The sequence below is a fragment of the Salmo salar genome, chromosome ssa07, assembly GCF_905237065.1.
Source record: "Salmo salar chromosome ssa07, Ssal_v3.1, whole genome shotgun sequence".
NCBI lineage: Eukaryota > Metazoa > Chordata > Actinopteri > Salmoniformes > Salmonidae > Salmo > Salmo salar.
Genome location: NC_059448.1, coordinates 62,170,449 through 62,185,621, shown reverse-complemented (window position 1 = coordinate 62,185,621; position 15,173 = coordinate 62,170,449). Strand labels below are relative to the sequence as shown.

The window sequence follows — 15,173 nt, the reverse complement described above, 5'->3', positions numbered from 1 at the left end:
GGTCACTGAGTCTGACCTTCCATGTTTTCTATGGTGTCTCTATGGTCAGGCTGTGGTCACTGAGTCTGACCTTCCATGTTTTCTATGGTGTCTCTATGGTCAGGCTATAGTCACTGAGTCTGACCTTCCATGTTTTCTATGGTGTCTCTATGGTCAGGCTATAGTCACTGAGTCTGACCTTCCATGTTTTCTATGGTGTCCTGTTTCTATGGTCAGGCTATAGTCACTGAGTCTGACCTTCCATGTTTTCTATGGTGTCCTGTCTCTATGGCCAGGCTGTGGTCACTGAGTCTGACCTTCCATGTTTTCGTCTTATGGCCAGGCTGGTCCTGGTCTCTATGGCCAGGCTATAGTCACTGAGTCTGACCTTCCATGTTTTCTATGGCATCTGTCTCTATGGCCAGGCTGCGGTCACTGAGTCTGACCTTCCATGTTTTCTATGGATTGTCTCTATGGCCAGGCTGTGGTCACTGAGTCTGACCTTCCATGTTTTCTATGGCATCCTGTCTCTATGGCCAGGCTGCGGTCACTGAGTCTGACCTTCCATGTTTTCTATGGCATCCTGTCTCTATGGCCAGGCTGCGGTCACTGAGTCTGACCTTCCATGTTTTCTATGGCATCCTGTCTCGATAGCCAGGCTGCGGTCACTGAGTCTGACCTTCCATGTTTTTCTATGGCATCCTGTCTCTATGGTCAGGCTATAGTCACTGAGTCTGACCTTCCATGTTTTCTATGGCATCCTGTCTCGATAGCCAGGCTGTGGTCACTGAGTCTTTACATTGTTAATGTCTTTCTTTGTTTAAATTCTTAGATTTTGACAAGGTATTTTGCTAATTTGATATCAGTCCCCTCCCTCTCTCTCTCTATAGTGTGTTATTGGTGTAGCAGTACCATGCGTAGTTAATGCAGTATTTCCATACTCTCCCTATCTGTCCTGTCCTGGTAGATTGATCTTGGCGTGCGGCCAACGGTCCGGCGTAGGGAGCCTGTTGGGGCGGAGGAGTGGAACACCAACATGGACCCTGAGGGACGCATGAGGAACATCTCACACCTCAAACAGACCATATTCAAAGGGGTAAGGAACACGTCAAATGTGGTGCCAGGAACCAACTAACGACAGTATGATGTAACATACTGAAACACCAGGAACCAACAAAATACAGCACAATATAACACACTGAAACACCAGGAACCAACAAAATACAGCAGGATATAACACACTGAAACACCAGGAACCAACTAAATACAGCATGATATAACACACTGAAACACCAGGAACCAACAAAATACAGCAGGATATAACACACTGAAACACCAGGAACCAACAAAATACAGCAGGATGTAACACACTGAAACACCAGGAACCAACTAAATACAGCAGGATATAACACACTGAAACACCAGGAACCAACAAAATACAGCAGGATATAACACACTGAAACACCAGGAACCAACTAAATACAGCAGGATATAACACACTGAAACACCAGGAACCAACTAAATACAGCAGGATATAACACACTGAAACACCAGGAACCAACTAAATACAGCAGGATATAACACACTGAAACACCAGGATATAACACACTGAAACACCAGGATTATAACACACTGAAACACCAGGAACCAACTAAATACAGCAGAAAGAAACACAGGATATAACACACTGAAACACCAGGAACCAACTAAATACAGCAGGATATAACACACTGAAACACCAGGAACCAACTAAATACAGCAGGATATAACACACTGAAACACCAGGATATAACACACTGAAACACCAGGAACCAACTAAATACAGCAGGATATAACACACTGAAACACCAGGATATAACACACTGAAACACCAGGATATAACACATTGAAACACCAGGAACCAACAAAATACAGCAGGATATAACACACTGAAACACCAGGAACCAACAAAATACAGCAGGATATAACACACTGAAACACCAGGAACCAACTAAATACAGCAGGATATAACACACTGAAACACCAGGAACCAACTAAATACAGCAGGATATAACACACTGAAACACCAGGAACCAACTAAATACAGCAGGATATAACACACTGAAACACCAGGATATAACACACTGAAACACCAGGAACCAACTAAATACAGCAGGATATAACACACTGAAACACCAGGATATAACACACTGAAACACCAGGAACCAACTAACGACAGCAGGATATAACACACTGAAACACCAGGAACCAACAAAATACAGCAGGATATAACACACTGAAACACCAGGAACCAACTAAATACAGCAGGATATAACACACTGAAACACCAGGATTATAACACACTGAAACACCAGGATTATAACACACTGAAACACCAGGATTATAACACACTGAAACACCAGGATTATAACACACTGAAACACCAGGAACCAACTAAATACAGCATGATATAACACACTGAAACACCAGGAACCAACTAAATACAGCAGGATATAACACACTGAAACACCAGGAACCAACTAAATACAGCAGGATATAACACACTGAAACACCAGGAACCAACTAAATACAGCAGGATATAACACACTGAAACACCAGGAACCAACTAAATACAGCAGGATATAACACACTGAAACACCAGGAACCAACTAAATACAGCAGGATATAACACACTGAAACACCAGGAACCAACTAAATACAGCAGGATATAACACACTGAAACACCAGGATTATAACACACTGAAACACCAGGAACCAACTACATACAGCAGGATTATAACACACTGAAACACCAGGATTATAACACACTGAAACACCAGGAACCAACTAAATACAGCAGGATATAACACATTGAAACACCAGGAACCAACTAAATACAGCAGGATATAACACACTGAAACACCAGGAACCAACTAAATACAGCAGGATATAACACATTGAAACACCAGGAACCAACTAAATACAGCAGGATATAACACACTGAAACACCAGGATTATAACATACTGAAACACCAGGATTATAACACACTGAAACACCAGGATATAACACACTGAAACACCAGGATATAACACACTGAAACACCAGGAACCAACTAAATACAGCAGGATATAACACATTGAAACACCAGGAACCAACTAACGACAGTATGATGTAACATACTGAAACACCAGGAACCAACAAAATACAGCAGGATTATAACACACTGAAACACCAGGATTATAACACACTGAAACACCAGGATTATAACACACTGAAACACCAGGATATAACACACTGAAACACCAGGAACCAACTAAATACAGCAGGATATAACACACTGAAACACCAGGATTATAACACACTGAAACACCAGGAGATGATAACACACTGAAACACCAGGATTATAACACACTGAAACACCAGGAACCAACTAAATACAGCAGGATATAACACACTGAAACACCAGGAATTATAACACACTGAAACACCAGGAACCAACTAAATACAGCAGGATATAACACACTGAAACACCAGGAACCAACAAAATACAGCAGGATATAACACACTGAAACACCAGGAACCAACTAAATACAGCAGGATATAACACACTGAAACACCAGGATATAACACACTGAAACACCAGGAACCAACTAACGACAGTATGATGTAACACACTGAAACACCAGGATTATAACACACTGAAACACCAGGAACCAACTAAATACAGCATGATATAACACACTGAAACACCAGGAACCAACTAAATACAGCATGATATAACACACTGAAACACCAGGAACCAACTAAATACAGCATGATATAACACACTGAAACACCAGGAACCAACTAAATACAGCAGGATTATAACACACTGAAACACCAGGATTATAACACACTGAAACACCAGGAACCAATAAATACAGCAGGATATAACACACTGAAACACCAGGAACCAACTAAATACAGCAGGATATAACACACTGAAACACCAGGAACCAACTAAATACAGCAGGATATAACACACTGAAACACCAGGAACCAACTAAATACAGCAGGATAAGACACCAGGATATAACACACTGAAACACCAGGAACCAACTAAATACAGCATGATATAACACACTGAAACACCAGGATATAACACACTGAAACACCAGGATATAACACACTGAAACACCAGGATATAACACACTGAAACACCAGGATTATAACACACTGAAACACCAGGAACCAACTAAATACAGCAGGATATAACACATTGAAACACCAGGAACCAACTAAATACAGCAGGATTATAACACACTGAAACACCAGGAACCAACTAAATACAGCAGGATATAACACACTGAAACACCAGGATTATAACACACTGAAACACCAGGATTATAACACACTGAAACACCAGGATTATAACACACTGAAACACCAGGAACCAACTAAATACAGCAGGATATAACACACTGAAACACCAGGAACCAACTAAATACAGCAGGATATAACACACTGAAACACCAGGAACCAACTAAATACAGCAGGATATAAAATGAAACACCAGGATTATAACACACTGAAACACCAGGAACCAACTAAATACAGCAGGATATAACACACTGAAACACCAGGAACCAACTAAATACAGCAGGATATAACACACTGAAACACATGATCAAACGGGACAGTCTCTGTGTCTCACACACACACCACACACACGCCCTCTGCTGTTAATTAAGAGAGTAGCAACAGCACAAACCCATCAGTGCTTTTAATTCCTACATATACTGTTCATCCTTGACAGAGCTAGCTACAGTAGCTCATCCATACTGCATTGTGAGTATGGCCTTGAGCAGTGAGGCAGAACACTCATTAAAGGCAGTATCTGATGCCTCTCTGTAGTCTCTACATGACGGATATAAAAGTGGGGGTCAGCCGCTTTTCAGAGATTGTTTTGTCTCCCGACATCGCTCTCTCTCTGACGCAACAGTTGGAAGTCGAAGGCTGAGTTGAAACTGAAATAGCTCTGTTAGGCCTGTTTTTGTTTGTTACTTACTGTAGGACTGTGGAAATAAAAGCTGTTCGTCTCTCCTCTCTTACTTTCTCTCTCTCCCCCATCCCTCTTTCTGTCTCTCCTTCCCTCCTAGGGTCTGTGTCATGTGTTGAGGAAGGAGGGATGGAAGTTTCTACTGGGCTACTTCCCCTGGGAGAGCACCCAGGAGGAGAGGAGTCGTCTGACCAGGAGGAAAACGTAAGACACACTCCTACTCATTAGGAGACTGGGAGGAAAACGTCAGAGACACTCCTACTCATTAGGAGACTGGGAGGAAAACGTCGAGAGACACTCCTACTCATTAGGAGACTGGGAGGAAAACGTCAGAGACACTCCTACTCATTAGGAGACTGGGAGGAAAACGTCAGAGAGACACTCCTACTCATTAGGAGACTGGGAGGAAAACGTCAGAGAGACACTCCTACTCATTAGGAGACTGGGAGGAAAACGTCAGAGAGACACTCCTACTCATTAGGAGACTGGGAGGAAAACGTCAGAGACACTCCTACTCATTAGGAGACTGGGAGGAAAACGTCAGAGACACTCCTACTCATTAGGAGACTGGGAGGAAAACGTCAGAGACACTCCTACTCATTAGGAGACTGGGAGGAAAACGTCAGAGAGACACTCCTACTCATTAGGAGACTGGGAGGAAAACGTCAGAGAGACACTCCTACTCATTAGGAGACTGGGAGGAAAACGTCAGAGAGACACTCCTACTCATTAGGAGACTGGGAGGAAAACGTCAGAGAGACTCTCCTACTCATTAGGAGACTGGGAGGAAAACGTCAGAGACACTCCTACTCATTAGGAGACTGGGAGGAAAACGTCAGAGACACTCCTACTCATTAGGAGACTGGGAGGAAAACGTCAGAGAGACACTCCTACTCATTAGGAGACTGGGAGGAAAACGTCAGAGAGACACTCCTACTCATTAGGAGACTGGGAGGAAAACGTCAGAGACACTCCTACTCATTAGGAGACTGGGAGGAAAACGTCAGAGAGACACTCCTACTCATTAGGAGACTGGGAGGAAAACGTCAGAGACACTCCTACTCATTAGGAGACTGGGAGGAAAACGTCAGAGACACTCCTACTCATTAGGAGACTGGGAGGAAAACGTCAGAGAGACACTCCTACTCATTAGGAGACTGGGAGGAAAACGTCAGAGACACTCCTACTCATTAGGAGACTGGGAGGAAAACGTCAGAGACACTCCTACTCATTAGGAGACTGGGAGGAAAACGTCAGAGACACTCCTACTCATTAGGAGACTGGGAGGAAAACGTCAGAGACACTCCTACTCATTAGGAGACTGGGAGGAAAACGTCAGAGACACTCCTACTCATTAGGAGACTGGGAGGAAAACGTCAGAGAGACACTCCTACTCATTAGGAGACTGGGAGGAAAACGTCGAGAGACACTCCTACTCATTAGGAGACTGGGAGGAAAACGTCAGAGAGACACTCCTACTCATTAGGAGACTGGGAGGAAAACGTCAGAGAGACACTCCTACTCATTAGGAGACTGGGAGGAAAACGTCAGAGACACTCCTACTCATTAGGAGACTGGGAGGAAAACGTCAGAGAGACTCCTACTCATTAGGAGACTGGGAGGAAAACGTCAGAGAGACACTCCTACTCATTAGGAGACTGGGAGGAAAACGTCAAGAGACACTCCTACTCATTAGGAGACTGGGAGGAAAACGTCAGAGAGACACTCCTACTCATTAGGAGACTGGGAGGAAAACGTCAGAGAGACACTCCTACTCATTAGGAGACTGGGAGGAAAACGTCAGAGAGACACTCCTACTCATTAGGAGACTGGGAGGAAAACGTCAGAGACACTCCTACTCATTAGGAGACTGGGAGGAAAACGTCAGAGAGACACTCCTACTCATTAGGAGACTGGGAGGAAAACGTCAGAGACACTCCTACTCATTAGGAGACTGGGAGGAAAACGTCAGAGACACTCCTACTCATTAGGAGACTGGGAGGAAAACGTCAGAGAGACACTCCTACTCATTAGGAGACTGGGAGGAAAACGTCAGAGAGACACTCCTACTCATTAGGAGACTGGGAGGAAAACGTCAGAGAGACACTCCTACTCATTAGGAGACTGGGAGGAAAACGTCAGAGACACTCCTACTCATTAGGAGACTGGGAGGAAAACGTCAGAGACACTCCTACTCATTAGGAGACTGGGAGGAAAACGTCGAGAGACACTCCTACTCATTAGGAGACTGGGAGGAAAACGTCAGAGACACTCCTACTCATTAGGAGACTGGGAGGAAAACGTCAGAGAGACACTCCTACTCATTAGGAGACTGGGAGGAAAACGTCAGAGACACTCCTACTCATTAGGAGACTGGGAGGAAAACGTCAGAGAGACACTCCTACTCATTAGGAGACTGGGAGGAAAACGTCAGAGAGACACTCCTACTCATTAGGAGACCGGGAGGAAAACGTCAGAGAGACTCCTACTCATTAGGAGACCGGGAGGAAAACGTCAAGAGACACTCCTACTCATTAGGAGACTGGGAGGAAAATGTCAGAGACACTCCTACTCATTAGGAGACCGGGAGGAAAACGTCAGAGAGACACTCCTACTCATTAGGAGACTGGGAGGAAAACGTCAGAGAGACACTCCTACTCATTAGGAGACTGGGAGGAAAACGTCAGAGAGAGACTCCTACTCATTAGGAGACTGGGAGGAAAACGTCCGAGAGAGCACTCCTACTCATTAGGAGACTGGGAGGAAAACGTCAGAGACACTCCTACTCATTAGGAGACTGGGAGGAAAACGTCAGAGACACTCCTACTCATTAGGAGACTGGGAGGAAAACGTCAGAGACACTCCTACTCATTAGGAGACTGGGAGGAAAACGTCAGAGAGACACTCCTACTCATTAGGAGACTGGGAGGAAAACGTCAGAGAGAGACTCCTACTCATTAGGAGACTGGGAGGAAAACGTCAGAGAGAGACTCCTACTCATTAGGAGACTGGGAGGAAAACGTCAGAGACACTCCTACTCATTAGGAGACTGGGAGGAAAACGTCAGAGACACTCCTACTCATTAGGAGACTGGGAGGAAAACGTCAGAGAGACACTCCTACTCATTAGGAGACTGGGAGGAAAACGTCAGAGAGACTCCTACTCATTAGGAGACTGGGAGGAAAACGTCAGAGAGACTCCTACTCATTAGGAGACCGGGCGCTCCTCCATGGTTGACACATGCTCTCTGTCAGATCTGCATCATAACAGCTCTGTTGATATAATACTAGGATAGGAAAACCCAACAACTCTCACTTCATGTTGTCTTTATGCTCGTAGAGAGATCCTCACAACGTTTTATGAATCAGTAAGCTTTACATTTACAAGTAATGTAACTTGTATTTAAGAATGGCTAATACATTTCAGTTTGAAAACAAATGTTTCTGTTCAGATGGCGTTGTGAGCACAGTATGAAGAGAGTACTAGTTCTCATAGCTCAGCACCCGGTTATGTTGAAAACCAGTTCAAGGGAAGTAAAGTGGTCCATACTATTCTGTTTAAACGCCACACAGTCAACACACCCTAAATGAGATTAGGGCTGGGAATTGTCAGAGACCTCAATACGATATGATCAAGATACTTATGTGCTGATTCTATATGTATTACGATTCGATATTTGCGATTTGATGTTCCAAACATATTGCTAACTAATTGTCTGCTGTAGAAAGACGATGAGAAAATTAGTTTTGATCAGTTATGGAAATAAGTGCTGAAAACATGTTGGGTCACTATTTAAAAGGTCCAATGCAACTGTTTTTTTTAAGTAGTCTGAGTGGGGAGGGGAAAACTGAAAACTTGCTGTTATTGGCAGAGAGGTTTGGAACTCTCTTTCTTATTGGTCTATTAACTAATTTAAGGCCAAAACTCCATCCCACCAAAACAGACGGAAATTTCAGGCGGTCTTTTCAAACAGCTCTTACGCGAAAATGTCTATCATTTTCACAATATTATTCCAACTTCATAGTGTGGGAATATATTTAAAAGACAGAGAAATCAAGATTTTGACTGCACTGGGCTTTTAAAAATAAGATGGGAGAACAAGCTATAGGATGAAAAAGACCAGTGTTTTGGCACAGGTAAAGCGAACTAGCGCTACCTAGCAAAATCAAGGTATCTATAATATGGTCCAAAGTAATATTGCGATATGTAACTATCTATTTCCCCCCCCCCTATCACTAATGTCATATGTGAAATATTCCCCGTCGTCTCACTCCTTTACTTTCCTCTCTTCCCTCAGGGATGAGTACCTATTCCCTCTCTTCTCAGGGATGAGTACCTATTCCCTCTCTTCTCAGGGATGAGTACCTATTCCCTCTCTTCTCAGGGATGAGTACCTATTCCCTATCTTCTCAGGGATGAGTACCTATTCCCTCTCTTCTCAGGGATGAGTACCTATTCCCTATCTTCTCAGGGATGAGTACCTATTCCCTCTCTTCTCATCCTCTCTTCTCATCCTCTCTTCTCAGGGATGAGTTCTTATTCCCCCTCTCTTCTCATCCTCTTTCCTCAGGGATGAGTACCTATTCCCTCTCTTCTCATCCTCTCTTCTCATCCTCTCTTCTCAGGGATGAGTTCTTATTCCCCCTCTCTTCTCATCCTCTTTCCTCAGGGATGAGTACTTCCGTATGAAGCTCCAGTGGAAGTCAGTGAGTGAGGAGCAGGAGAAACACAACAGCATGTTTAGAGACCACAGGAGTCTAATAGGTAATCACCATCATCATCACTTCTAACAGAATGTTAGTCAGGAGTCTAATAGGTAATCACCATCATCATCACTTCTAACAGAATGTTAGTCAAGAGTCTAATAGGTAATCATCATCATCATCACTTCTAACAGAATGTTAGTCAGGAGTCTAATAGGTAATCATCATCATCACTTCTAACAGAATGTTAGGAGTCTAATAGGTAATCACCATCATCATCATCACTTCTAACAGAATGTTAGTCAGGAGTCTAATAGGTAATCATCATCATCATCACTTCTAACAGAATGTTAGTCAGGAGTCTAATAGGTAATCATCATCATCATCACTTCTAACAGAATGTTAGTCAGGAGTCTAATAGGTAACATCACCATCATCATCACTTCTAACAGAATGTTAGTCAGGAGTCTAATAGGTAAATCATCATCACTTCTAACAGAATGTTAGTCAGGAGTCTAATAGGTAATCATCATCATCACTTCTAACAGAATGTTAGTCAGGAGTCTAATAGGTAATCACCATCATCACTTCTAACAGAATGTTATTCAGGAGTCTAATAGGTAATCACCATCATCATCACTTCTAACAGAATGTTAGTCAGGAGTCTAATAGGTAATCATCATCATCATCATCACTTCTAACAGAATGTTAGTCAGGAGTCTAATAGGTAATCATCATCATCACTTCTAACAGAATGTTAGTCAGGAGTCTAATTGGTAATCATCATCATCACTTCTAACAGAATGTTAGGAGTCTAATTGGTAATCATCATCATCATCACTTCTAACAGAATGTTAGGAGTCTAATAGGTAATCACCATCATCATCATCACTTCTAACAGAATGTTAGTCAGGAGTCTAATAGGTAATCACCATCATCATCACTTCTAACAGAATGTTAGTCAGGAGTCTAATAGGTAATCATCATCATCATCACTTCTAACAGAATGTTAGTCAGGAGTCTAATAGGTAATCATCATCATCACTTCTAACAGAATGTTAGTCAGGAGTCAAATAGGTAATCACCATCATCACTTCTAACAGAATGTTAGTCAGGAGTCTAATAGGTAATCACCATCATCATCATCACTTCTAACAGAATGTTAGTCGGAGTCTAATAGGTAATCATCATCACTTCTAACAGAATGTTAGTCAGGAGTCTAATAGGTAATCATCATCATCATCACTTCTAACAGAATGTTAGTCAGGAGTCTAATAGGTAATCATCACCATCATCACTTCTAACAGAATGTTAGTCAGGAGTCTAATAGGTAATCATCATCATCATCACTTCTAACAGAATGTTAGTCAGGAGTCTAATAGGTAATCACCATCATCATCACTTCTAACAGAATGTTAGTCAGGAGTCTAATAGGTAATCACCATCATCATCACTTCTAACAGAATGTTAGGAGTCTAATAGGTAATCACCATCATCATCACTTCTAACAGAATGTTAGGAGTCTAATAGGTAATCATCATCATCATCACTTCTAACAGAATGTTAGTCAGGAGTCTAATAGGTAATCACCATCATCATCACTTCTAACAGAATGTTAGTCAGGAGTCTAATAGGTAATCATCATCATCACTTCTAACAGAATGTTAGTCAGGAGTCTAATAGGTAATCATCATCACTTCTAACAGAATGTTAGTCAGGAGTCTAATAGGTAATCATCATCATCACTTCTAACAGAATGTTAGTCAGGAGTCTAATAGGTAATAATCATCATCATCACTTCTAACAGAATGTTAGTCAGGAGTCTAATAGGTAATCATCATCATCATCACTTCTAACAGAATGTTAGTCAGGAGTCTAATAGGTAATCATCATCACTTCTAACAGAATGTTAGTCAGGAGTCTAATAGGTAATCATCATCATCATCACTTCTAACAGAATGTTAGTCAGGAGTCTAATAGGTAAACATCATCATCACTTCTAACAGAATGTTAGTCAGGAGTCTAATAGGTAAATCATCATCATCATCACTTCTAACAGAATGTTAGTCAGGAGTCTAATAGGTAATCACCATCATCATCACTTCTAACAGAATGTTAGTCAGGAGTCTAATAGGTAATCATCATCATCATCACTTCTAACAGAATGTTAGTCAGGAGTCTAATAGGTAATCACCATCATCATCACTTCTAACAGAATGTTAGTCAGGAGTCTAATAGGTAATCATCATCAATTCTAACAGAATGTTAGTCAGGAGTCTAATAGGTAATCATCATCATTATCACTTCTAACAGAATGTTAGTCAGGAGTCGAATAGGTAATCATCATCATCACTTCTAACAGAATGTTAGTCAGGAGTCTAATAGGTAATCATCATCATCACTTCTAACAGAATGTTAGTCAGGAGTCTAATAGGTAATCATCATCATCATCATCACTTCTAACAGAATGTTAGTCAGGAGTCTAATAGGTAATCACCATCATCATCACTTCTAACAGAATGTTAGTCAGGAGTCTAATAGGTAATCATCATCATCACTTCTAACAGAATGTTAGGAGTCTAATTGGTAATCATCATCATCATCACTTCTAACAGAATGTTAGTCAGGAGTCTAATAGGTAATCATCATCACCATCACTTCTAACAGAATGTTAGTCAGGAGTCTAATAGGTAATCACCATCATCATCACTTCTAACAGAATGTTAGTCAGGAGTCTAATAGGTAATCACCATCATCATCACTTGTAACAGAATGTTAGTCAGGAGTCTAATAGGTAATCACCATCATCATCATCACTTCTAACAGAATGTTAGTCAGGAGTCTAATAGGTAATCACCATCATCATCATCACTTCTAACAGAATGTTAGTCAGGAGTCTAATAGGTAATCATCATCATCATCACTTCTAACAGAATGTTAGTCAGGAGTCTAATAGGTAATCATCATCATCATCACTTCTAACAGAATGTTAGTCAGGAGTCTAATAGGTAATCATCATCATCATCACTTCTAACAGAATGTTAGTCAGGAGTCTAATAGGTAATCATCATCATCATCACTTCTAACAGAATGTTAGTCAGGAGTCTAATAGGTAATCATCACCATCATCATCACTTCTAACAGAATGTTAGTCAGGAGTCTAATAGGTAATCATCATCATCACTTCTAACAGAATGTTAGTCAGGAGTCTAATAGGTAATCATCATCATCATCACTTCTAACAGAATGTTAGTCAGGAGTCTAATAGGTAATCACCATCATCATCACTTCTAACAGAATGTTAGTCAGGAGTCTAATAGGTAATCATCATCATCATCACTTCTAACAGAATGTTAGTCAGGAGTCGAATAGGTAATCACCATCATCATCACTTCTAACAGAATGTTAGTCAGGAGTCTAATAGGTAATCACCATCATCATCATCACTTCTAACAGAATGTTAGTCAGGAGTCTAATAGGTAATCACCATCATCATCATCACTTCTAACAGAATGTTAGTCAGGAGTCTAATAGGTAATTATCATCATCATCATCACTTCTAACAGAATGTTAGTCAGGAGTCTAATAGGTAATCATCATCATCATCATCATCACTTCTAACAGAATGTTAGTCAGGAGTCTAATAGGTAATCATCATCATTATCACTTCTAACAGAATGTTAGGAGTCTAATAGGTAATCATCATCATTATCACTTCTAACAGAATGTTAGTCAGGAGTCTAATAGGTAATCATCATCACTTCTAACATAATGTTAGTCAGGAGTCTAATAGGTAATCACCATCATCACTTCTAACAGAATGTTAGTCAGGAGTCTAATAGGTAATCACCATCATCATCACTTCTAACAGAATGTTAGTCAGGAGTCTAATAGGTAATCACCATCATCATCACTTCTAACAGAATGTTAGTCAGGAGTCTAATAGGTAATCATCATCATCATCACTTCTAACAGAATGTTAGTCAGGAGTCTAATAGGTAATCATCATCACTTCTAACAGAATGTTAGTCAGGAGTCTAATAGGTAATATCATCATCATCACTTCTAACAGAATGTTAGTCAGGAGTCTAATAGGTAATCATCATCATCACTTCTAACAGAATGTTAGTCAGGAGTCTAATAGGTAATCACATCATCATCATCACTTCTAACAGAATGTTAGTCAGGAGTCTAATAGGTAAATCATCATCATCACTTCTAACAGAATGTTAGTCAGGAGTCTAATAGGTAAATCATCATCATCACTTCTAACAGAATGTTAGGAGTCTAATAGGTAATCATCATCATCATCACTTCTAACAGAATGTTTGTCAGGAGTCTAATAGGTAATCTCATCATCATCACTTCTAACAGAATGTAGTAGGAGTCTAATAGGTAATCACATCATCATCATCACTTCTAACAGAATGTTAGTCAGGAGTCTAATAGGTAATCATCATCACTTCTAACAGAATGTTAGTCAGGAGTCTAATAGGTAATCATCATCATCATCACTTCTAACAGAATGTTAGTCAGGAGTCTAATAGGTAATCACCATCATCACTTCTAACAGAATGTTAGTCAGGAGTCTAATAGGTAATCATCATCATCATCATCACTTCTAACAGAATGTTAGTCAGGAGTCTAATAGGTAATCATCATCACTTCTAACAGAATGTTAGTCAGGAGTCTAATAGGTAATCACCATCATCATCACTTCTAACAGAATGTTAGTCAGGAGTCTAATAGGTAAATCATCATCACTTCTAACAGAATGTTAGTCAGGAGTCTAATAGGTAAACATCATCATCACTTCTAACAGAATGTTAGTCAGGAGTCTAATAGGTAATCATCATCATTATCACTTCTAACAGAATGTTGAGGAGTCTAATAGGTAATCATCATCATCATCACTTCTAACAGAATGTTAGTCAGGAGTCTAATAGGTCATCACCATCATCATCATCACTTCTAACAGAATGTTAGTCACCAGATAATAGCCTGGCGGTTAGACCAGCAGCCAAAAGGCTTTCATCCCGTGTAACATATCCTGTCATTGTGCCCTTGATCAAGGGACTTAACCCCCCACGATTCCTCTTCATCCAGGGGCGCTGCTGCTGACCCTTGGGCTCTGTCTGGGGGGGGGGCTCTGTCTGTGGGGGGGCTCTGTCTGTGGGTTGTTGGGGAAGCCAGAAGCCAGTTTTCCCTTCTAACCGATGGACAACAGTTGTATTCTATTTGATTCTATTGGTCTGACAGTAGGATGGTTATGTGGTTTGAACAACGGGCGCTGTGACAAACAGGAGACCTTTCCAATATGTTAATGAGTTAGACTCCTTGTTCCAACAGCCTCAGTCAGCAACTTAACTTCCCCCCCCAGCCAGGGAAGAACAAAAGTTGTCCACATTTGTCTGGGTCTCACCCCAAACTGCTCAGCAAAACCATTTGAAACAAAGTGTGACACCTTTCCTAG

The 15,173-nt window shown here is 41.2% G+C and overlaps 1 protein-coding gene across 1 annotated transcript in view; it reads left to right on the top strand.

The window, feature by feature from the left end:
- Window positions 1-15,173, top strand: part of LOC106594572 (TBC1 domain family member 15) — a 67,847-nt gene that overhangs the window by 32,904 nt on the left and 19,770 nt on the right. Inside the window, exons 8-10 of the mRNA XM_045722408.1 lie at window positions 947-1,075; window positions 5,098-5,201; window positions 9,667-9,761. Coding sequence (XP_045578364.1) covers window positions 947-1,075; window positions 5,098-5,201; window positions 9,667-9,761 — 328 coding nt within the window. The remainder of the gene's footprint in view (window positions 1-946; window positions 1,076-5,097; window positions 5,202-9,666; window positions 9,762-15,173) is intronic.